The sequence below is a fragment of the Camelina sativa genome, chromosome 18, assembly GCF_030686135.1.
Source record: "Camelina sativa cultivar CO46 ecotype springtype chromosome 18, ASM3068613v1".
Lineage (NCBI taxonomy): Eukaryota > Viridiplantae > Streptophyta > Magnoliopsida > Brassicales > Brassicaceae > Camelina > Camelina sativa.
In genome coordinates, this window is record NC_141897.1 from 1460334 (window position 1) to 1485826 (window position 25493).

Here is a 25493-nt window from a genome sequence, read left to right on the forward strand (position 1 = left end):
ATTCGGATCGGGTTCGAGTTTGGGTTTTCAGATTTAGAGATTTATAACTCGTTCTGATGTTTTAAAATTTTGGATACGGGTTCGGATCGGATTTTCTGATTCAGTCATTTTGTCCAGACCTAATTGTGGTGCATGATAATTTTTTTAAAACAACCATTATTAGTTGAATAGTGTAATAGTAATTATAAATAAAACTAATCACCATAAAATTTATCAAATTATCTATAAAATTAAATATGAAAATTAAATTATTTTTAAAAATAAATACCATAGAATTCACAAAATATTTATAAAGTTAAATATTATAAGATTTGTCCGTGCATAATATAGATTTTCTACCAAAATTAAAAATTTGAAGAAAGAAAAAAAGCTGTAGACTTTTTTCAATGCCCTCTGACGTGTAATGATCGCAAAAGTTAATTTTTCCATGAAAAAAAAGTAAAAAACACAAATTAATAATTTTTATTGTTTTATTTTACATGTATTTTACAAAACCGCGCCGTTAATGATAATAGAAAAGAAGGGTAAAAACAAGAAAGAGATCTCTTTGCTCGATCCACTTTCATCTTTGATCCCAAAAATAATATTTCATTTTTTTATATATAATTTGTTGCAGCAGAAGAAGAAGAAGAAGAAGATCAACAGTGTTGACGAGAGAGAGATACAAGGACAGAGATTTCTGGGTTTTTAGCTACATTAAATAAATATTATTGGATTAAGACTCGATCGGAGAAAGTAGAAATCGATTGGAGAAGAAAAGGGATATCCGAAACCCTAATTTTGAGAGAGAGCATCTATTTGTGAGGAAAAAAAAAAAAAGGTGTTAACTTTGAGGGGTTTGGATCGAATTTGAAATCTGGGGGTTAATGGGTTTTTTGAAGAAGTTAACGGGGATACTTGGGTTTGGGCATAACGATGGTGGTGGTGGTGGTGGGCATGGAGCTGTAAGAGATGAAGATGGTGATGGTGGAGATAACAGTGCGAAAGTTTCCGGTGATGGAGATAAACGTCGGGAGGGTAATAATCAGCCGAGGTTTCGTGAAACTGGACTTCCAAGGAGAGGTTTTGGTGTACCTGTTCAAGTCGCTGTTGAACGGTCTAATCCTGGCCCTATTCTTCAGCCTTGTGCTGCTTCAGATGGTGGTGTTCAGGTTACTGTTCCTTCTTCTTTTTTGATCTATCTATGATGGTTGGTTTTAGAGACTGTGTATGGTAGTTTAGGGATTGATCGACTTCTGAATTGCTTGTTAAGCTTTGTGAAGAGGTGTAATGTGGGTATCATATACTGTTGCGTCATGCTTGTTCTGTAGCAGGATTGTATATTCGTGTCTTCTGGTTAGGATCACCCTAACTTGGATGATAAATTGGTTTGTGAGTTTGGAAGATAAATTGGTCTTTTGTGGCCTACTTTCATGTTCTTAGTTTAACATTGATGACCGTTGATTACCCGTCAAAACATTGCCTAGCTTTGTGTTTTACTTAATTGGCTTAGATATGTTTGTGTTTCAGATACAGAACTTCATATTTTAGATGCCTTTTTAATTTATTGTTTCTGTATGATTTTACCAATTCGTCGAATGATCTTATTCGATTAGGTATCTTTGTAACCGTTAGCTCACTGCTCTTTTATCTCTTCAACTCTCTATTCATTCTACTTTGTATGCGAAATTAATGAATAGTCCTTAGAGATATATGCTAAGCCATGATATAGGTTTTAGCTTTGATTGATTGACTAGTTGCGTTGAAAGGAAACTTGTAGAAGCAAGTAGTTCAGTTTCAGTTTACAAGGCAAACTTTAATCTACAAAACGTAATTAATCTCATGCTTGATGGTTGGATATTAATCATTGGCTATAATGGAAATGTTAAAGAATCTTAACTAGTTGTATTGGTAAGATTGAAGATAATAAGAAAGAAGAAGATAGTATCAGTGGTTCTAATGCGATGATGTGTATATATGTTCATTGATTTCTTCTTGATGGCATTGACTCAGGGACTACGTTGGTACTCAATGCGGCTTAAGGTTGATGAAGACGGAGATGTTGCAGATGAGTTCTTGGAAGATCAAAACTGCAAGACTTTGCCAAGGAAGTGCAAAACAAAAGCTGCAAAAGTGAAAGGTTTAGTTATATCTTCTGATGGGAAACTTCAGCCATTAATGCATTGAACAAAATGAACACCAAATGAGAAAGATTCGGCTGAACAGTTGGATTGGATCAGGAAAAGGTTAGAACTCGTGTTTAATTAATTTCGAGATCAATCCATTAGATTCTTCAGAACTTACAAATGTTATTTAACTGTGAATTTTAGTTTTTGAAAATAGACAGTGACTCTCTTTGGGATTATCTAAAAAATATTTGTGCAATTGTTGGAATTGTTTGTTACTACTACAAGTTCTGTATGTGTCCACTGCACATGTATTGATCCTTTTCTTATACAAGTCTTCTATTTTCTCTACATATTTTATGTATTTTCTGTTCTCGTTATAAATTTAAATACCAAGGAATGATAGTATTTGATTCTTATTGCAGTTGAATATAAGGATCAATATAAAAAATAGATAAAACGAATTTGAGCTTAACCAACTGAAAAGGTGTAGGCTAGAGAACATGCAAATCTACAATGGATCAACATGTATACAACAAAGCAAATAAAGACTTTTATTTATAGCATTTATGGAAAAGATTATAAGAGAGATTATAGATAGCAGCTAATGAGCTAAAGATGAAAGAAGAGTATACAGTTTGGTTTGAAACACACTGTAAAACATGATTATGGTCGTGTCAATTGGATATTCTAAGTTTCTAACCAACTATGAAGTATATTATTACCTCTCTCTCCAATGGAATTGAAGAGTAGTTTCGTTTTCTCTTTAAAAACCAAAATCTATTTCGGCCTTGTCAGAGCTTCAAAGTGCGTATATAAGTCAACCTGTTTATTACCTACATTCATTTCAACCGTTCAATATTTCTATATATTTCGAATCGTCTCCTCTCCAACTACCTCAAACTATATATCATAGATTCAAAACCAATATTGCATGCACTTACATAAAAAGTTTAGTTTGTAAGCCTTAAACAATTAAAGTTTTCAGGCCTTCTTATTTCCATTTTCTAGTTGTAAGCACTACAATCTTTTGTTCTATCAGATGACAAAAAAAAAAAAAAAAAAAAGTTAAACTTGAAGGTAAATAACTTAATTGTCACAAACCTATCCCGAAATTAAACTCGCCGGTGTAATAAAACAATTTGGGAAAACTGATTACAAAAAAAATAAAATAAAGAGAACCATTTACATGCAACGTGTCAACGTTCAAATCGCTATAAATCAAAAAAAAAAGTCCACAGTTGTTTAATGAAAATTATTTGGACTTTCTTTGATGCAAAACATACAACAGCTAAAATGTCTACAAGACTATAATGCGCCGAACGGCATGAAATTAAACAAACTTTCGTATATTTTTGTAATATTATGTTAAGTCAATCGCTATAACATCGGTATCTATGTGATTGAAATTTAAAAGTTAATAGTATATACATTTAAGGCCAAGGACTTAGGGTGACAATTAAAATATCTACGAGGAAACCATATCATTAATTAGTAGTAGGCTTTTAGTTTTATATTAGGTCTGTCCTAATCGCCGTCACTAAAATATACATTTGTTATTTGATGATTACCTATTTAGTATTTACTAGTAATTGTATGATTATTACGTCGATGAGTCATAGATATATCAGTTTAATTAACTATTTTGATATTATTTTCTTTCTTTTCGGTCTTCTGCTGTCACCAGGTTGTGTGGACAAATAGTATTATTTCAACCTAACACGACAAATTATAAGTCTTAGTCGTGTTGATAACAAATTCTCACCCACGTAATCAAATTTCTTTTCACTTGTGTATAAGATCAATTAAGCTTTTCAATGTGTTAGGTTATAAAACGACAACGAAACTTGTAAAAATCCAACTCATATTCATTTGTCTGATACTTGAAACCACTTATAATTATTGGTTGTATTATGACTCTATAGCACCACCACGATTTTTCAAGAGAGGTAGTTATGTATCCTGCCTACATTCAGATGCAGATTTGTTAATTTTCTATGTCAGAGAAAACATTTTTATATAGCATAATAAGACGATATATGATCAAGATCTGCGCTGCGCACAACGATGTTTTTTGATTATGTTGAATGAATTGATCAGTGACACATGCATGCATATGAATGGTGAATCTAAAAATTATTCGGATCTTTAAGTTATGTTACAAGTGCAATATGGAACGTCCATTAACTCCTTTTTTTTCAATGAGCGGCCACTAATTAAGTATTTTCTGACTTCTTGTTTTCCCTTTATTTTATGTGGGGAAAAGAGAAAATGAAAATAATCTTTATTCACACATTACTTATTGAGTCATGTGAAAACCAATCTAATCTCTAGTCACTTGTACATTAACAAGAAAATAATTATTCTAAAATCCATTTGCTCTATGAATTAATGAGACAAATACAAAATTTAACTTTATATTTTTTTTTGGGACAAAATTCTATGTCTTCAGAAAAAAAAAACCTTTACGTAAAAATACTGTGATAAAAAAAATCAGGACCGTCATCTCTCCCAACAAAACTATATCAACACAGAAGTAAATAAATTGTACACACAAACATATATATAGACAATATGTAGACACATAATTAAACACGTATTAAATCATCATTTGCTTTACCAGGCCAACTACTGTATATATATGTATATGCCTTGCATATAGCATACGTATATGTATACACCTATATAAAGAGAGTACACCAACATCAAAACTCTTTCATATTCAATACTTCTCCATTTTGACCCAAAAGGAAAAAAAAACAGAACAACAAAATAAAATGTCGAACAGGGTCCCTGAAAGGAGCATGGAGATGGATGAGGAAGGCTCTACAAAGATGAAGATGAAGACGAAGGTTCTAGAACTTCCAAAGAAGATCAAGAAGATTCTAAAGAACCTATGGAAGGTTGGAAAAGATGATCCAAGGAGAGTGAACCATGCTTTGAAAGTAGGAGTTTCATTGACACTTGTTTCCTTATTGTATCTCATGGAGCCTCTCTTCAAAGGCATTGGAAACAGTGCTATTTGGGCAGTCATGACCGTCGTGGTCGTCCTCGAGTTCTCTGTTGGTAAATTATAAGTCAAAACCGCAAACTCGATTCCATGTGTAAACACTATGCGTGGATTGTTTGATCATTTGAAATTTAGTCTCAATGCTTTATCCATGGTGGACTTTCGAGAAACTACTCATCATCCATGGACTTGATTATCTCCGGGATTACTTACTCTAGCCTTTCAATGAAACCTAGTGCTATATCTTAAACCAAAAACATCAATAAAGATAATTTACTCATAACTCATAAGCTTTAGTGTGAATATCTTGTGTAAGATTATATGGTTTTAATGATGTAAATGGTGTTTAATTCATTCAGGTGCAACGTTGTGCAAAGGGCTTAATAGAGGACTAGGGACACTGATTGCAGGATCTTTGGCATTTTTCATTGAATTTGTCGTTAATGATTCCGGCAAGGTTTTCCGAGCTATTTTCATTGGCGCTTCAGTTTTCATAGTTGGTATGTACTTAGATACAGTATTTATTTATCAGTTTACCACTCTCTCAATTATTTTCACAATCAACCCACGTTGTATTAACTAAACTATTAATTACATAGATCCAAACAAATGAATAATTTCCAAAACTTATTAAACTATCACTCTCTACATTTGTCGCGACAGTTAATATTTGTATTAATTATACTCTTTTGTTTAATGTAACAGGAGCCTTGATAACATATTTGAGATTTATTCCATACATAAAAAAGAACTACGACTACGGCATGCTTATATTTCTTTTGACGTTCAATCTAATAACAGTGTCGAGTTATAGAGTTGATACTGTGATTAAGATTGCACATGAGAGATTCTATACTATAGCCATGGGTGTTGGTATTTGCCTCCTCATGAGCCTTTTGGTTTTTCCTATATGGTCTGGTGAGGACCTTCACAAATCCACCGCCGCTAAGTTGCAAGGCCTCTCTTCTTCCATCGAAGGTACCTACTTCAATATTATAGATAGATTGGTATATAAATTACTTTTGTCCTTTATAATGTGTAAAACTTTTAGCAATTTAGTTTTTTTTTTGAATCAAGAAACATAATAAAACAGAGATTCAATCATAAATCAGGAGATTTTGCTAAAGAAAATATTTTTGTATTTGGTAATGATATTCCGATTGTTTTTAAGTGCAAATTTCTAACTTTGTTCTAATTAGTTAATTAAGCTGATTTATACAGTAATTTTTATTAGCATGTGTGAATGAGTACTTTGAGGAGGAGGAGAAAGAGAACGAAACATCAGATTTGTCAGAAGACACGATCTATAACGGATATAAGACTGTTTTGGATTCCAAATCCACCGATGAAGCACTCGTAAGTTACGTATATCGATCAAACATTTCTTTCAAAACTCGAAAAACCAAAAATTTGAATGTATATCAAGTATCAACATGTGTGTATAGGCAATGTATGCAAGTTGGGAACCAAGACACACAAGACATTGCCATAGATATCCATGGAAACATTACGTGAAAGTTGGATCTGTTCTTCGTCAGTTTGGTTACACTGTTGTTGCTCTTCATGGTTGCTTAAAAACCGAAATTCAGGTGACTTAATTTTTTTAAAAATATCATTCTTTTATTTTGAAAATTTATATAAATTATATTATTGACTAACAATGAGTACATAAATTATAACCTATATTAGTTAATAATATTGTTTATGTTAATTTTTGAAGACACCGAGGCCTCTTCGTGGACTCTTCAAGGATCCTTGCATAAGACTAGCCGGAGAAATCTGCAAGGTTTTGTCGGAACTAGCTGCAAGTATTCGAAACCGACGTCACTGTTCACCGGAGATTCTCTCCGACAGTCTTCAAGTGGCATTACAAGATCTCAACATAGCCATTAAATCACAACCTAAACTCTTCCTCGGCTCTGACCAAAATGGCACTTTTTCTCAAGGCAATAGCGGTAGACATACCACAAACGTTTCAAAACACATCAATAAAGATACAAACGACGCCCCTAATTCGCATCAAACTGGAACACGTCTTGATCCAAACACTGGAACGCCACGCGGTGAACGCATGTCGCGTTTTGGACCAAACGTTTCGTTTTCTAGATTGAGAGCTGATACGTTAGAACGGAGATCTGCGGCAGCGACTAGCGAAAGAAAGATTCTGAGGCAACAGTTGAGTATGATTGTGGTGATGACGAGTCTTGAATTCTCTGAGGCGTTACCGTTTGCCGCGTTTGCGTCAATTCTAGTGGAAATGGTTGCGAGGCTTGACAATGTGATTGAGGAAGTGGAGGAGCTAGGAACGATTGCCTGCTTTAAGGAGTATGATAACAGCGTTGATAAGAAGGATGTGGAGGTTCGGGTCGAGAAGCCATCTGATCTAGTGGTTGGCATAGAGTGAAAGTGCGGTTGCGAGCAGTTTTGGTTTGGACCATGGATGCATGTCCATAATCTCTTTAGACCGTCGCTAGTATTAAACCTCCTTATCTTTAAAGCCCCTTGTTACTTAGGTGGCTAGCTACTACACCAATTGAGCTACAGTTTCGGATTATATAGTGTATAATTAGATTTAAGAAGTTAAGATCGAACCAATCGTCTGATGAGGTTTGGCTTTTTCTGGTTTTATTTATTTTGGTTTAGTCTTGATGTGGTTGATTGATTCTCCTTTTTTGTAATGATGAGAATTGATATATTCGGTATATGTAACATGAGGTGGTGATTTTCAAGGGTTCGCTAAAAAAAGTTTCTACCTTGTGAAAGTCGTTATTTTTGGTAAGTCATATCTAAAATCAGAATTTGAACCACTCAAATGCTAGAGTCATCCTTGTACTCCACTCAAATGCTTCATAGACCCACTTATGTGTTTTCTCAACGCTTACAATACTTTATATTTATAAATATACACATATATAATGTAGCATCTAAAGGAAAAATAAAATATCATAAATCTTTTTTGTTTGTGCAAACAAAATATCATAAATCTATAAGCTTCTGAACCAATCTATACTAATAAAAAGTACGAAACAACCAATAGAAATTTGACATATCACTTATTAACATTTTATACAATTTCTAGAATTTTTTATATTAAGAATAATTTTAAACAACCTATCATGATTTGACATGTCATTCCTTAACATTTTTTAAATTTACAGAATTTTTTTAGAAAAAGGAAAATTTTAAATTTATGGAAATCAAAGAACTAAGCACAATATTCCACATCGGCTATAAATTTTTTAGACAATGGTTCATAACCAGTATAAATAAGATTAATATGCTTCCAACAACGAATGAGCAGGAAAGCTTGATTTATCAGGCGTCCAAGTTTAAAAGTTTTATTTGGTTTGATATAGTTTTTTATTTGATCAAATTAAAACTTTAAACAGTTTCAAAAAAATATTATAATATTTAAAAATTTTAAAAGTTTAAATATTATAAATATTGAAACGTTTAAAATTTCTTAACTTTTAAAAAGTTTTTAAATATTATAAGTTTTAAATTTTAAAAGTTTAAAATATTATAAATATTAAAAAAAAAATTAAAGGTTCAAATTTTATATTTCGAAACCTTTTAAAAGTTTAAAATATTATAAATATTGATGCAAAACATAAATTATCTTATTTATCTACATTTGTGCTTTTTATTTCTTATGAGCTGTAAAACATATTTTTGTGTATGATTTTATAGATGAGTTGATATTCTTTCATTAGTTTTTTATTTTTTGGTCTAAGGAAGAAGGATTGACATTGCAAGACCTTAATTTGATGTTTGAGTCAAATTTTGAGGTTTAAAGAAGAAAGATGGAAGACAAACACACACGTTTTATTAGCTATACATAGGCATGACCAGGGTTCCGGTTGTCACGGTTAAGGTTTATTAACCATCGGTTATGGTTAGAAATTTTTGTAACTTTAACCAGAACCGTTTAACAAAAGGTTAAACAGTTACGTTTAAATACGGTTACGGTTCAAGCGGTTACTGTTATTTACGGTTACGGTTGTTTGATAATATGATACGGTTGATATTATTTGATGATATAATATAATTGATATTATTTATTTATAATTAATATGTTCTTATAGTGTACTCATATTTCTATATATCATATGGTTCATATTAAATAAATAATTATTAGTATATTTTATTATGTTTTTAAAATATTATAAACCAAGTAAGGATTTTGGTTTGAGAAGTTTCTAAACGGGTGGATCTAAAACCAAATAAGTATATGGATAAAATTGTCAATAATTGGGTGCATGTGTTAACTATGCTGGTAATCATGAATTTCACAAATTTTACGAGAAAAGAAATGATTTTGTTCTTGGAGTTTGATGGATTAACAAGTTGTGTGGTAGTCTAAAAAAATGTTTTTCAGTGGAAGAATGTGAAGAAGTTGACGAGGAAGAAGAAGAAAAAGAGTATAACGAAAAACCAAATGGTAAAAGTTACGATAACAATTAACACAAAATTTGACAATGAAAATGACAAGAAAGAATATAAAGAATAAGAAAACATTGAATAAAAAACACCAAAACATAGGTGGTAGCGATCAATTAAATATGAAAACGAGTTAAATTCATGATTATAAAATTGTTTCGTTTTTCTGATGGTCAAAAAAAATGGTTTAGGATATGTGAGGTCATCAGTTTGATTTGCCTTGCGTGGACGTCAAGTTAAATTTATGATTTTTTTTTATTAGATTTGATTTTATAACACAACTGATTTTTATATCTTAAAAAATTGTGTATCTGAAATTTAATTCTTTTCCTTAGTATTAATTTTAATTTTTTTTATAAAATAATATTTTATTACCGTAATCAATCATATATAATTTTTATCAAAATATATCAAATAAACCCACGCGTAGCGTAGATTCAAAACGTAGTTACTCAAAAAGATGTAACCTTTTTTTGTGGTTTCTTAGTTTTTTTAGCACGACCCTGCTTCACATTTTCTCTTTTTACATAGTTTCATTTGGAAACAAAAATTTATATAGCATGTTATATGGTCCCCCTGTAACCTTTTTGTATTAGGTGAATCAAGCTATTGATCCAACATAAAATGGTTTAAGAAATGTAAATTTAATTGATATATCGTTTAAATTGATATATATATATATATATATCAGATAAATAATAATAAGATATATAACAAATAAGTTGAATGATTCAATAAGAAATCTATTTTAATAGAAAAAGGTTTCCAAAAAAGTTATAACAAAACGCTGGAAATATTGATTTTAGCAATTAACATAGTTTTATTTTTCCTAATTATATATTTGGAGCATGACATAGTATTGTAACAAAATTATGTTTTAAAATACTATATATAGAGGTTATACAAGTCAAAAAAGGTTAAACAGTTTTTCCAACTAATCATTACTGTCCATTCATTTTGCGACAAATTGACGTCCATCAATTTATTTTCCATGTCGACTGCTTATTCATCAATTAAACACCGATTTCATTGGAGAAATTCCATTTGAAAAATAGCTAATATTTACAAATGAGGGACCGTCCAAATCTTAAAAGAATAAAATATTTCCACATCAGAAGAATGAAATATTTCCATCATCTACAAACTATTTGTACATTATGCTACGTTTTGTCGGTAAAGAATGAAATAGTGCAAATTAAATAACTTATATATTATTTTAAGTTTCATCCCATTTTCGATGTTTTATTCTGAACACATTTTTTTCAAGATGATGAGTTTTTCGTTCCATCTCTAACTGAATTTCACTAGCTCAGAATCACAAAATAAACCATACTTTCAAAACTAGTTAGCATGCAATTAATTATAAATACATAATACTTATATATTATTTAAGGTTTTATCATACTTACATTGCATAATTCTGCACTACAAGACTAAAAAAAATGAAATGGAAATGAATCAATGGAATAAATATGAAGGAAATATAAATCTATCAAATATTGATGATATAGTGAAAATATGTTTTCCACTTATTTTCTTTGGGTAATATATATATAGTAGAGAAATAAAGTAAATTTATATCTGTTCATAACTCAGTTTTAGTGGAATTGATGAACTTTGATTTGTATTTGTTTTCTATGTAAATGATATTAAAAAATGAAAGGAATATGAATGTTTTGTTCCACCCTATTCCACCCAATTATGTAATTGCATAGCCATCAGCATCCCATATATAATAGTTGTATGGTATGTCGGTGATATTTTCTTCCATAATTTTAATTGGGTTTCCTTTTTTTTTTTTTTTGTCAAACAAAGTTTTGTTGGGATTTTTTTTTAAACAACATAATGTATTGGTTGTAAACATCTTTTGTCATTTAAAACTCATTCTAATCTCTCATCGTCATCTTTGTAGTTTGTACGGTACGAACAAGATATTGTTTTCTTATCCTTTGAAGGTAACTATGTGAATCACATGACCGTACAGAGAACATGAAATTTTTATAGTTTTATATTTGGTGTTGTGTTCACAAATAACTATTATTAACACATATTATGAACTACAAACTAAAATAATGGAAATTGAAGAACAACAAAAAACTAAAATAATGGAAATTGAAGAACAACAAAACTTAGCCCTTTAAAAAATTGAAAAACAATTAAAATCTATTATTTAAATAAAAAAACTAAACTTATGGTCCGACTCTCTCATAGTTCACCCACTATTCTATATACATATAGCTAGCGTACAAGAAAACGAAAACCCTTCCACATGTAAGATAATTTCACTAGGATACATCAATAAAAGATTATATATATTCTTTCATTGAAAGTAAACAAACAAAAGATAGAACTAGCTAGAAAGATATCAAAGAAAAATAATGATGAGGAACAAGGTCGAAGCACGGAGCATGGAGATTTCCATGGAAGAAGAAAGTTGTAGATCGAAGAGGAAGAAGGTTCTAAACTTTCCAAAGAAGATGAAGAAGATTCTCAAGAATCTATGGATTGTCGGAAAAGAAGATCCGAGGAGAGTGATACATGCTTTGAAAGTAGGAATCGCCTTAACACTCGTGTCATTGTTGTATCTCATGGAACCTATCTTCGAAGGTGTTGGAAAAAATGCACTTTGGGCAGTCATGACCGTCGTTGTCGTTCTTGAGTTCTCTGCCGGTTAGTATATCAACCATGGTTTGTATTTTCCGTTTGTGATCTTATCTTAATCTACAGGGGCAGAGAGATAGATATTGTGTTTTTATTATAATCGTCTGATTAGACCCACATATGAACAAAAATTTGCCTTTTTTTTTTTTTACTTAACCTTATCTTGATTTACTCCTATTCATGAGGGATGTGTTGATACATCTCATCTTTTAAAATGCTATTAATGACAATTATATTAAAAATGATGAGTTCGGATGAGTTCGGGATATTCTTGTAACACCCCCTCAAGTTAGAGCAAATATATATGGATTACAAATACCTAGTTTGACGATTTTTTAGTTTTATTTCTTAAGCTGAATTCAAATTAGAAAGATTATAATTTCTGATTGATTTATTTTTTGGGGACAAAGCATCAATTAATTAAGCGGAATCTGATCGGCAGAAAAAAGAAAAGAACAAAAAAAACATATTAGCAGATTGTTTTTTTATTTAAGAAATTAAGCAGATCATTTAATTGAAGTTAATAAGTTTTTTTTAACAAATTTTGAAGCTATATCATATTCTGCAAAATATCTAGCCACATGGTCTTCAATTGATAATGCTATAATATAATTGCAGGTGCAACATTACGCAAAGGATTAAATAGAGGATTAGGGACAATAGTAGCAGGATCTTTGGCATTTTTCATTGAGTGGGTTGCTATTCATTCCGGTAAAATCCTCGGTGGTATCTTCATTGGCACCGCCGTTTTCATCATCGGTACGTTTTTTGTTCTACATTAACTAATCAATTTGTTTGTGATATATATAAACAATGTTCTAAACTAAGGTAGACGTGAACCGAACGATAAACATTTAACATCTAATTAGACGTGTACGTAGAACTTTTAAAATTATTAAAGAGTCAGAGACGAAAGATATTTTTTTTTTGAGACAAAAATCTACAATACAAATCCAAAAAATCAATTTATATAGAAGTTATTTTACCTCATATCTAACGTTTTTGTTTGCTTCAAAGTTATCCAAGAAAAACGTCTATGGAGTGATGTTGAAACTTTTTATTTAATTACTGACTGTTGAAATTGTTGCTTTTAAAAAATAGAATGTGGCTTAAAAAGATAATTATCACAATTTGCTGGCTTTGAAATAAAAGATGCATATCATAGGGAAAAAAAATGAGGGAATTGGAAAATGAGAAGTTTTAGAAACATCTAGTAATGTATATATGTCAAAGTTTAAGACTTTACAAGTAAGTAAAAATTCTCTACAGCACTTTGAGACCTAAAAAAATAGCTTTTAACTTTTTAACAATGAATTAATTTCTAAAAACTTTAACTACACTAATCATGTTGTATATTTATATGTGTAACAGGATCGATGATAACATACATGAGATTTATCCCGTATATAAAGAAAAACTACGATTATGGTATGCTTGTGTTCCTTTTGACGTTTAATCTAATCACGGTATCGAGCTACCGAGTCGATACTGTGATTAAGATCGCACATACGAGGTTATATACGATTGGTATAGGTATCGCCATTTGCCTCTTCATGAGCCTTTTGGTTTTTCCGATATGGTCTGGCGATGACCTTCATAAATCCACCGTTACTAAGATCCAAGGCCTCTCTCGTTGTATTGAAGGTACACATTCCTTTAACCAAAACATGTCACACCTTACGTACATAATATAACTATTGTTTTTTATTCTATACGTAGCATGTGTGAGTGAGTATTTTGAGGATAAGGAGAAAGACAAAGAAACATCAGATTCTGAATCTGATGATGAAGAATTAATCTACAATGGGTACAAGACTGTTTTGGATTCTAAATCCGCCGATGCAGCACTCGTATGTCATCTTAAATCAAATTTTAATTATTTCGAATCCCACTAAATTAATTAATCATTGACATATCGTAATCTTTGTAAGCATAAATTACATATTGACATTTATATATAGGCAATGTATGCAAGTTGGGAGCTAAGACACACAAGGCTTTGCCATAGGTTTCCATCTCAACAATATATGAAAGTTGGATCCGTCCTTCGCAAGTTTAGTTACACTGTTGTTGCTCTTCATGGTTGCTTACAAACCGAGATTCAGGTAATCTTTTAACTTTAAAATGTTATAGCATATATGAATTATAACATATCGTTAGCTTTATTTAATTTCGTTTATGTTACATTTTTTCAAGACTCCAAGGTCTATACGTATCCTCTTCAAAGATCCTTGTGTTAGACTAGCCGGGGAAATCTGCAAAGTCTTGTCTGAACTCTCCGAAAGCATCCGAGACCGACGTCATTGCTCGCCAGAGATTCTCTCCGACAGTCTCGAAGCGGCACTAAAAGATCTCAACACTACAATCAAGTCACAGCCTAAGCTCTTTTTAGGCTCTAACCTCCACGGTGACATCGCCAACAAGCATTTAAACGGCGACGTTTCATATTACAACGATACTAACTCCAACGACATCGTTTCGTATCACCACGATAATAAGTCAAACGGCTGCGTTTTGGGACAGAAAATAGAACAGAACGACACCGTATCTCCGCTTCCACTAAGCGTCGTTTCACTCTCTAGCTTGAGATCGGTGAAAAAATCGGCGGCGGCGGTCGGAGAGAACAGGAGATTGAGTAAACAAGTGAGCAAAATCGCGGTTATGAAGAGTTTGGAGTTTTCGGAAGCGTTACCGTTTGCTGCGTTTGCTTCGCTTCTCGTGGAGATGGTAGCGAGGCTTGATACTGTGATTGATGAGGTTGAGGAACTGGGTACAATCGCCTGTTTCAAGGAGTATGATAAGACTGTGGATGTGCGAGTTGAGAAACCGGTTGATCTAGTGGTTGGAGATTGAATTGATCGTGTTACGAATACGGTTTATTTTGATTTTGTTTGGTACGGTAGAGATTGATTTGGTTTCTCTCAGTTCTTTTATGTGATTTGGTTCTCTTTTGCGATTGATTTCGGGTTTTTTTTTTTTTTTTTCGAAATTTTGTAATATGAGGTGGTAATTGAAGAGTTACATTGGTTAAGAAAGAAAAATTGAACACGTTTTTACTTGTGTTGGTTACTTTACTTGGTACCTTTTGGCCTAAACCAAACACAATTTGTAAGGAAAAAAAAGAAAAAGGAAATGGAAAGAGGGCCCAACCGGGATCGAACCGGTGACCTATTGATCTGCAGTCAATTGCTCTACCACTGAGCTATGGACCCAAACTGTTAAATGCTCTCAAAAGTTTTTATAAATCCCCTAGCATATTGAGAAAATTACATTACATTCAAATAACAAAACTAGAAAAAGAAATTACAGTATAAAGCTCATCCAATTAGTGAAAAGATGCATATTTTTTGGGAAATTATTCTTGATTTAATTAATTAATATCCTATTTTCAAGTTCTGCTCCTTTATAGTTAGATTCAATTTTTTTAATCATATTGTTTCTTCTTCTTCTATATTACACAAAAATTATTTATAGCTTGTAGGTGTTTTCTATTTATGGTCTCTATTTTTCCTTTTGCAAAAGATTTTTTTCTACAAATTAAAGAATCATTGTTACCAAATTATCACTTCTATGAATAGTTTAAAAAAAAAAGGTTATTTTAATGATGTCACATTAACGATGTCACAAAAGATGTTATAGTAGTGTGTGGTTCAATTAATCATTGTTTGAGAAATGACAGATCGTATAAAGATGATAGTAGTGCATAATCCTATTGAGATTTTTAAAAGAATCCATAGTGAATATAAAATACAGCTTCGCATACTAATGAAAAATATTTTACATCAAATGTCTAATCCATAGACATTTTTCATTAGTATACGAATCATGTTTGAAGCTACGTAACAATCATAGAATAGCTTCTCCAAACAAGATCGAAGGTCACGTCCGGAACGGGTAAGGGAATCCTTATTCCCCCAGGTAAATCTATGAAAAGGATGGACTTCTGAAGTTGTATGGCAAAAAAGTTGATCATAGCGACCCAAATCTGCACTTGTGTAATTCAGATTCTAAAAATAAATGATATAAATATTAGAACAAATTAAAAAAAAATGAAATGATGTCAAAAAAATGAATTTATTGGACTAGTTAAAATACCTGAATTGATAGTTATTAGCTCCTTTTCAATCACTTTCAAGTCGAAGACAGGATTATGGAACATATCTGCAAACATCTTGAAAGCAAGATCAAAGTGTTCATGGTCAACTCGCATTGAAAAGACTCAATGGTCCAATTCAGTTTCTGCATACACCTCACCATTAATGAACTAAAAAATAAAAAGAAAAATCCACGAATGTAATTGCGAGTTACTGTTATTTGTAAAGACATAAATTTATTTTAAAATAGTTTGCCAACCTCATTCTTTCCAGGATAATTTTTTGATCATAAAAATAGGACATATTCCATAAGATGTGCTAAGCCTTGCATATCTCCATGATCAGCAAAACTACCACATCTAATCGAAACTGCAGCAACAGGCTGATCGAAATTAGAAGAAACAACAAGTAGAACAAACAATCCATTAGCTAGCTCCAATCTCCTGAATTTGGAATTGTTGTATGGCGGTGGCGGATGAAATATGTCTCGAACACCTTCTTCCTCCAAATCATTGGGAAAATGATATATTTCAACCCAAATAATGTTGTCGAGGCACGCCGTAAAAATTATAATTACAAAAAATACTCTTAACAAAATTAATATTTTTAAATAAATAATTTTATTTGCGTAAAAATTTTAAAAAATATTTTAAAAATTAATCAATGATTTTTTAAATATATTGCATAATTAATTTCAAAAATTTATTGATTTTTTAAATATATTGCTTATTAGTTATTACATCAATGATTTTTTAAATAAAAATCAAAAGAATATTTCTCAATTAGTTGATAAATGGTATCAAACTTATCAGAAATTATTAACAAAAGCAGTATGTAAATAATGTTCCTTCACATTGGCTTATTTAAGCTGATCTTTAAAGTTGTTGATAAAAAAAAATCATTGACTATGTGTTTTGATTAAGAAATGTTTTTGAAATTAATTATGCAATAGGTTGATAAATCATTGATTGTGTGTTAAGAAAAGTTTTTTTGTAATATTTTTATCCAAGTAATATTATTTTGTTTAAAAATTCAATGATGTAATAATTTATAAGAGATGTAATTATAAATATTCATTGAACTTAATTATGCAATAGATTTATAAAATTATTGATTTCATGATTTAAAAGATATTAAAAATAATTTTTTACCCAAATAATATTATTTGGTCAAAAAAATAATCTTAATTTTGTCAAGGGTACTTTCCATAATTATAATATGTTTTGTCAGCGTTCTAATCATGCAACGTCAGTGTTTACGTCATTATTTTTGACAGTTAGACTAATGGTTAAATTAGTCAATGCTGATTTTGACACCATTAATAAAAGTTCAAGTAGTTTATTTGAATTTTGTTAATGGTTCATGTTAAAAAATACATTGTCTTGTTGTTTAGGTAGAAAAATACACTTTATAAATTTTTTGGTCATTTAGAAACAAATTTCTAGTAATAAGAATTGCAAAGACAATAATCAACCAAAACAACGCAAATGGCACAACAATAATATGAGAAAAATTAATCGAAGATTGACTTCTTACCCAGAAAAATTGCCGGCATGTAGAGGGAGAGTGGCTAGGTAGAAGTAGTAGCTTATTTGCTCTTTCGGTCGACTTTCTAAAAGTATATATATATATATTCTAAACAATTTCAATCTAACTAAAACGCAAAGGAAAGTATGATCTAAATTTTCTCTTTTTTTTTTTAACAAATGGAAAAAATGATCCAAATAAAACTTGAATTAGAAATTCAATATCATAATAAAATAAAATAAAAATAATTCTAACCAATTTGAAGTCGTTTCAATTCAAGAGATATATATATAAACCATCAATTTTATTACTGAACAAAAACAAAATCTAAATCAATTAGAATCCAATACAAAAATAAATATACATAAAAATAAAAATGCTTAGTATCAATTTTGATCTAAATAAAACTATCAATTTCACATTCAATTTAATTTTAAATTAAAAAAATCAACTAAAATTATTTAAATTTAAAACAAATACAAACAATCAGGTTCATGAAAGAAAATAAAAGAAAAGAAAACTAAATCAAATCCTAATTTGGAAGAAAAAAATCTGAATCAGATACTAAAAAAATCTAGATTCATCATGCTTGCTATCCATGTAATAAACATTTGATGTAAGGCAGAGATGCTAAACACAAAAGAGACAATCACAAAACAAATATCTTCTAAAAGTCCTAAAGATGAAATGGTAAGGAAATTTTGATCTAAATAAAACTATCAATTTCACATTCAATTTAATTTTAAATTAAAAAATCAATTAAAATTATTTAAATTCAAAACAAATATAAACAATCAGGTTCATGAAAAAAAGAAAAAAAAAACTAAATCAAATACTATATTGGAAGAAAAGAATCTGAATTAGATACGAAAAAAAAATCAAGATTCATCATGCTTGCTATCCATGTAATAAACATTTGAGGTAAGGCAGAGATGCCAAACACAAAAGAAACAATCACCAAACAAATATCTTCTAAAAGTCCTAAAGATGAAATGGTAAGAAAATTTTGATCTAAATAAAAGTATAAAACTATCAATTTCACATTCAATTTAATTTTGAATTAAAAAAACAACTAAAATTATTGAAATTCGAAACAAATATAAACAATCAGGTTCGTGAAAGAAAACAAAAGAAAAACTAAATGAAATAATCTAGATTCATCATGCTTGCTATTCATGTAATAAACGTTTGATGTAACGCTGTAACATCCGCGAACCGGAATCCCGGTTTGGGATGTGCATCGATTGATGCAAGTGTAATGTTGATCGATGCAAGGCCAGTTTGGTCGAGAACCAAGTAAGTTAAATGTTGCATTATGGGGTTAGGGAAAACTCTGGAGTCGTGTTTAAAGGGAGAAACTCGTGGGTTTTGCCGAGTCTTAGCCGTTTTTGAGAAAACGAGAAGAGAGAAAGAAGTTCTTAAGCCTTTGGGAGAATTTTGGGTGATTCATAGCAGTTCTTGGGAGATATGAGGCTAGGAACGTTGTAGGAGCTTGCTAGCAGCGTAGATCCGTTTGAATAAGGGTCAGAATCTTCTAGGCAAAGGTGAGTGCATGACTATGGCTTATCTAAGCTTGAGATTCTCTAATTTTGCTTGTTTATGTGTTATATAGTTGATTCATTGGCTTGTTAGAACGTTGTTGAGTCATAAGAGTCTTGGAAGGCTTCTTTGTGGCATTGGGTTTTGTTTTGGTGGTTTAGGGATGCAATACGAGGACGACGCAATTTGACCTAGGAGCATCGGTCGATGCCTTGTGGAGGCGTCAGTCGATGCAATTAGGGATTTCATGAAATGTCGAGCATGCATCCGTCGATGAAGTGTTAGTGTTTGTCGATGCAGGCGAGTCTTGCATCGGTCAATGCAGCCCTAGCTAGTGTTGGTCGATGCAATTGTCCTGGTTTGTTGTTTGTTTGTTGATTGTTATTTGATGGTTGGAGTTATCTCAATTGCTTGTGTGTATAACCCAATAGATGAGAGGATTGCATCACTGAGTGTTTATAAAATACTCATGCATCTCAATTTGTGTTTTTGGTGCAGGTAAAGGCAAAGTGTGATCATGGAATTAAGGCAGTGAAGAGGAGGATGTTCTAGTGGCTCGATTGGTTGTTGTCTGGCTTATGTTAGGTTGCTAGAGTTGAGTCCTTAGAATGTTGTCTAGGATTGCTGGTTTGATATTTTATGTTTCTGTTGGTTGATTTAATACTGCTATTGAATTATTGGTTTATTAATTATTGATTATTGGATATTGGTATCTATTGGTTATTTTTTGCTGTTTGGTTTGGATGTGGTTAGGTGTCTAGTGGATATGAGACCACTAGTTTAATTATTATTATTATTATTAAAACAAAATTGGTCGGGTCATTTCTCTTTGGTATCACAGCTGTTACGGTTCTAGGTACGTGTTCATTGTGTTTATGTTGTTGATGTTTGGGATTTGCATGCTTTGATTGATTATGTGAGTTAGTCAATTGTGTGTAGCATGGAGTCTTAGAACATCTTGTTCGAGCCTACAGTGTGATTCCACGGTGAGTTATGTTTTTGTGTACTTTTAGATTGCTTGCTTAGCCTTCTGTTCATGGTAGTGTAGATGATTAGAAAGGGTGTTATTGCTGGTCGTGGGCATGGTCGTGGTCTTGGTCATGGTAGGGGCAGAGGCCCAGCGGTTAGTGATACTGTAGATTAGAGTGTGACAGCTGAGAGTGTTGGCGAGTCGCAGGGCTTCCAAGAGGGGTCCATGAGTGTGGTCGGTGGAGGTAATGATAGGACCGTAGGCGCTGAGAGAGTCGGTGTGGACGGTGTTGTTGCCATAGTGGCTGGTGATGCTAGGGTTCTGAGTAGAGTTGTCCCAATGGGTGGAGCCCCTGGAGGAGGTGTTAACCTGGTGGGCTTGTTGACACAACTGTTGGAGCGGTTACCGGGAGTTGTACCAACTCAGACTCAGGTAGTACCGCCAGTGGTGGGGAAATTGCAGCAGCCGGTGGCTGCGGATGTGGGAGCTCATTCTCGTTATGTTAGTATGCTGAGAGAGAGGGGCAACATCGGTACTGAGCAGTTTGCGGGTGGTTCAGATCCTACAGTTGCAGATGCGTAGAAGGCGAGATTGGAACGTAACTTCCAGTCTCTGAGATGACCTCAGGAGTTTTGGATGGACATAGGGGTCCACAACCTAGTTGGTGATGCTCACGTGTGGTGGAGATCAGTGGCTGCTAGAAGGGTGCAGAGTGAGATGACTTGGGTCAACTTCATGGAGGAGTTCAACCGCAAGTGCTTTCCTAAGGAGGCATTAGACCGTTTGGAGGAGCAGTTCCTATAGTTATCTCAGGGAACACGGTCAGTGGAGGAGCTCGAGGTTAGTGAGGGCCCTACGTGATGATTTGAGGGTTCACTGTAGAGGGCGGAGTTATGTTACGCGTTCAGAGCTGGTTGAAACTGCCGCAGAGATTGAGGAGGATATCCGGGCAGAGGTAGGGACGGTTATTCCAACAGTTCAGCCTAGGAAGTCTCAGCATCATGGAGGTTTTGGTAAGGGGGTGATAGACAGGTTTTCACCCAGGGTATCAATCTCCTATGCAGTTGTAGTACAAAGGGTTATCAATCCAAATGGTTGTGTATTGCTAGCAGGAAGGATATGATCAGAACAATGCAAGTCAAACCAAGCAATTAGGGTTTTGGTTCTAACGATTCCTAAAATAAACAAAGTAAAAGAATATAAACAAGTAAACCACACGACCTAAGCACTCGATGCAAGCAATCGAGTACAGGATCGAGTGGGGTGATCGAGTATGCAAGTGAGATATGAACAGCTCGAGGTATTACTCGATACAGGTTATCGTGTACCTGATCGGGTAAGTAGTCGAGTAAGTGAAAGAAATGCAAATAAATAAAATACGAAAGTTCCTAAGGATGGGGGTAATCGAATCCTAAGTGTTCTAGACCAGTACAGATGCCTTACATGCCTCAAGCAATTATTTCCTAGACAATGAACCTCTAAGACCTTGTCACCACACTTTCGCACTAGCAACAATCAACCTTGAACACATTACCACACTGTCGCACTAGCAATATGAACAAGCAGGCATTAAGAACGATTCATTATTGTCAGTAGACTTAAACTCATCTAATTTTGTTACTCAGAGTTAAGTAAACCTCTAGCATTGGCTAAATCAAGCATTTTATCTACTCCTTTTGGCCTGTAGCACTTGTAAACGCCCTAGATCTAATCTCAACCTTTCGGTCTGTTGACATCATTAAGAGCACCAATCTAGAAGGAAATTTATCAATCATTTACAATCAACTAAAGCATCCTAACCGATCAAGAACACAAAATCATCTATCCCATCCCTAGAAACTTTACTACACTACTCAGACATAGAAGCGAATAACAAAGCAATCAAAATGAATGAAAATGACATTGTATTAAAAGATAGAGTAGAGTAGAGAAAGTAAAGGATAGAAATCTAAGAAAACTACAAAATAAAAAAGCAAAACAAGAAGAAAAATGTTGAGTCGCTCAGTCCTCTCACAGGAGCTCTCGCTATCTGGTTTGAGGGTCTGCGGCGTGCTCCTTTGCAAGCTAGGGGAAGAGGGGGTTTATATATGGAAACCCATTTGACCTAGCTTCCCAGACCTGCCCGATGATCTACTCGATAGGGTACACGAGGGTGAAGTCGGGTTACTCCTCGGATGGATCTTCGGTTTGCTCTTCATGCTCTTGGATCCTCCTCGATCGTGTTGGGGTTCAGACTTGTTCTTGCAGCTCGATGGCTCCTTCGGGTACATGCTCGAGTTGTCCTTGTTTTTCTCCATTTTTGGCTCTTTAGCACCTGTTTTCATCCAAAATATGCAAATGCAGAAATGCAACACCAAATGCTCTAAAAGTGAATTCCTACAGTAAATGACTTAAAAATGCTAAGTTAGAGGTATGAACAATGCAAAATATGGACAAAAAAGGATGCTAAAAACATGTAAATTAGAGAGTTATCAGACCCCCAAACTTAAATCTTGCTAGTCCTCTAGCAAGGAAGTAAGAGGGTACGGTTTGAAAGTGGGGACTTATAACCTTAAGATGCTAACCGAAAGATTCAAGCTAGTCCTTAAAGATAGTTTAATGGTGCTAAGATCAATCAACATACTTACAAATATTTTTCTATGCTTATTACCATGCATCGATCTAGCTCAACCTCTAACTAAAGATAAGGAACATCTCTTTCACATTCAATTAAGTGTTTGGCGAATTCTTGCAAAAGGAAGGTGAATCAAGCTCAATCGGTTTCAAGGGTAAGGCTTTTTAGTAAGGTGGTTTCAAACAAATTCTTTGGGTGGTTTTCTCTCAAAAGATGGAATGCTAGACAGTTGTAAAAACTATCTAAGACTGAGAACAATTTGGGCATACAAAGCTTAACTCTTGATGATCTACCCTTTTCTCATTCACTCTCATTTTCATTTTTTTATTTATTTAAACCCCCTAGAATTTAAACTACCCACATCCTTGATTTTAACTCTCTTTTCTTTTTACTCCCTAAGGTTTAGACTTTTAAACTTTAAACTTCTAGCTCTCTCTCTCTCTCTTTTTTTTTTTTTTTCTTTTCTTTGCTAAACTCCTAATGTAGATATATTCTTCTCTTTCTTTCTAGGAGATTATAGCAAGAATTCTTCTTTCTTTTTTTTTTTGTTTACTTAGAGACTTAGAGCTAATTGATTATAAACTTAGGGACTTTTTCTTCTTCCTTTTTTTTTATTCCACAACCCAACCCCAAATAAACATTCTAACCACCTAACCTTCAAAACCGAATCTATTAGCTAGTTCAAATTCTAACTTAGCTAAATCAAGAGGCAGTTCTTTGTCGTTCTCAATACTCTCAAGGTTTCACAACCTATAGCACAATGAAAGAGGCCTCACTCAACAATTCACAACAAGGTTTGAAAGAAAGGTTTGGGTTCATGGGTAGGACAAACGAATCGGGTTAAACGAAAAGATTGGTAAATAGTGGAGTGCTAACCCGAGTTTGGAGTTACCATGAGCAAGTATTCAAATTCCATAAGCAAGACAATTAAAGTTCAAATTAAATCCAATAATATAGAGATGTTCTAATGTTCAAGCAAGTGGAGGAATCATTCAATCGACAGAAAGGGTCTAAGCAAAGATTTTTCATTTTTTTCCAAAGACTGATCTAGCAACAATGAACTGTGACTAAGGGCTATAGCTTCAATCCTGAGGTTTGATTTTAAACAAGGTGGTTTTAATCATTGTCCCCTAAGATGCATATGCGACAATCCTATATGAAACAAACTAGACTCAATCCTAATATGCAAATGCAACTACGTGAACACTCTTTTCTTTTCTTTTTCTTAAAATTTTTCAATTTTTTTTTTTTGGGTTTTTAATGCACATAGATGCAATGCAGACTCAAATGAATAAAACTAGCATGCAAAAATTTGAAATAATAAAAATAAGAAAATAAAACACAATGTTAAATACATTCTAGGACTCTCCCCCAAACTTATATTACACAATCCCTGTGTACATAAAAGTTTGAAAAAGAATTCAAGAATCACACAAAATGAATTAAACTAAATGCAATGTTATATACAAAGATCGGATGAAAGTGGTACCTCATGGGTTGGTGAAGAAGGAGGTTGCAACAGCCTCCATACTCGCCAACGTGTAGCATGGGTCTTCTCCGGCTTCAGCATGTGCCGGTGTTTGCTCGTCAAAGAGCTCAGAAATGCACACTGACGACTTACTTGGACCAGCATCCGAGGTGTTGATCGAGGGTGGGATCGCGTAGTTCATCGGGTAGGGCATCGGGTAGTACGACGGAAATGGCGAAAAAGGTCCAGAATGATCATCCGTGTATCCACTTGCAGGGTGCATCGTGTATGGCGTCGTGAATGGCGTCTGGTAAGGTGGAGGGAAGATCCTTGTGTACTCACCCGATTGGGTGCTCGATGGGTGCATCGAATAGTTCATCGTGTATCCCATCGGGTTGGGTGTTGGGTAAGCATCAGAATGACTTCTCCGCGATGCCTGAGATCGGGTGATGTTCTCCTCGGCTTGGGGCTCGTATGATGATGCTCTGTAAGGTTCTGGAGGTGGCAGTCCTCGAGTTCCTCCTAGCGGTCCGCTTCTCCCCATCCAAGTTGGTGCTTGTGCCGAGGTAGGAGCTGAGGCACAGCTTGCCTTATCTTGCAACTCCTTGATTTGACCTCCCATTGTCTTCACCGAACCGGTAAGATCTTTTACTTTCTTCGCCAAGAACTTGTTCATCCTCTTCAGCCAGCTGATCCTCTTGTGAGCTTCCCTTACTCAAACCGGTTGCTTTTGAGAGCATACATACTCCTCAAAATCGAACTCCTCCGAGCTATCTCCCTGTCTCTGCCCGGTCTCCTCTCTCTCCTCAGCTTCGGACTCCTCCTCCGGGTTGTACAGCTCCTCCAACGGTGGTGCGAAGTCAATGTTGTCGCCCAGCCGAACCTTGGTGCATATGACATTAGGTAGAACCATTTGAGCAGCTCCAGCGGTTGGATGGACAAACTTGAACAGCATCATGTCATTAGGCCTCTCATGGGCCAAAAATCTCGCCAGCACGAGGTAGTCCGCATCCAGACATCTTGGTTCATGAACAATTCCCTTTAAGGGCACATCGCATGCCACTA

General features: G+C 33.5%; 3 protein-coding genes and 1 non-coding gene across 4 annotated transcripts; 3 read left to right on the forward strand and 1 right to left on the reverse strand.

Annotated features, from left to right (window-relative positions):
• Nucleotides 1-501: 501 nt before the first annotated feature.
• Nucleotides 502-2456, forward strand: LOC104760240 (uncharacterized). Its single transcript, XM_010483131.3, has 2 exons — nucleotides 502-1151; nucleotides 1993-2456. Exons 1-2 carry the CDS (start codon nucleotides 867-869, stop codon nucleotides 2164-2166), a joined length of 459 nt encoding a protein of 152 aa, XP_010481433.1. The 5' UTR covers nucleotides 502-866; the 3' UTR covers nucleotides 2167-2456.
• A 2368-nt stretch (nucleotides 2457-4824) lies between these two features.
• On the forward strand, nucleotides 4825-7778 carry LOC104760241 (aluminum-activated malate transporter 14-like). Its single transcript, XM_010483132.3, has 6 exons — nucleotides 4825-5171; nucleotides 5475-5615; nucleotides 5821-6093; nucleotides 6350-6471; nucleotides 6561-6704; nucleotides 6836-7778. Exons 1-6 carry the CDS (start codon nucleotides 4883-4885, stop codon nucleotides 7517-7519), a joined length of 1653 nt encoding a protein of 550 aa, XP_010481434.2. The 5' UTR covers nucleotides 4825-4882; the 3' UTR covers nucleotides 7520-7778.
• A 4032-nt stretch (nucleotides 7779-11810) lies between these two features.
• LOC104760242 (aluminum-activated malate transporter 13) lies at nucleotides 11811-15257 on the forward strand. The gene is made up of 6 exons (XM_010483133.3): nucleotides 11811-12225; nucleotides 12835-12975; nucleotides 13588-13860; nucleotides 13936-14066; nucleotides 14178-14321; nucleotides 14413-15257. Exons 1-6 carry the CDS (start codon nucleotides 11934-11936, stop codon nucleotides 15067-15069), a joined length of 1638 nt encoding a protein of 545 aa, XP_010481435.2. The 5' UTR covers nucleotides 11811-11933; the 3' UTR covers nucleotides 15070-15257.
• Nucleotides 15258-15356: 99 nt separating this feature from the next.
• TRNAC-GCA (transfer RNA cysteine (anticodon GCA)) lies at nucleotides 15357-15428 on the reverse strand. The gene has a single exon. It is a non-coding gene; the product is annotated as a tRNA-Cys (tRNA).
• Nucleotides 15429-25493: the final 10065 nt, after the last annotated feature.

Bases quoted from the DNA above. Each gene is read 5' to 3' on its own strand.
- LOC104760240 (XM_010483131.3), top strand. From the start codon at position 867: ATGGGTTTTTTGAAGAAGTTAACGGGGATACTTGGGTTTGGGCATAAC. The intron at 1,152-1,992 runs GTTACTGTTCCT...GCATTGACTCAG, and splicing joins CTTCAGATGGTGGTGTTCAG to GGACTACGTTGGTACTCAAT.
- LOC104760241 (XM_010483132.3), top strand. From the start codon at position 4,883: ATGTCGAACAGGGTCCCTGAAAGGAGCATGGAGATGGATGAGGAAGGC. The intron at 6,094-6,349 runs GTACCTACTTCA...AATTTTTATTAG, and splicing joins CCTCTCTTCTTCCATCGAAG to CATGTGTGAATGAGTACTTT. The intron at 6,472-6,560 runs GTAAGTTACGTA...ATGTGTGTATAG, and splicing joins AATCCACCGATGAAGCACTC to GCAATGTATGCAAGTTGGGA.
- LOC104760242 (XM_010483133.3), top strand. From the start codon at position 11,934: ATGATGAGGAACAAGGTCGAAGCACGGAGCATGGAGATTTCCATGGAA. The intron at 12,226-12,834 runs GTTAGTATATCA...ATATAATTGCAG, and splicing joins CGTTCTTGAGTTCTCTGCCG to GTGCAACATTACGCAAAGGA. The intron at 13,861-13,935 runs GTACACATTCCT...TTCTATACGTAG, and splicing joins CCTCTCTCGTTGTATTGAAG to CATGTGTGAGTGAGTATTTT.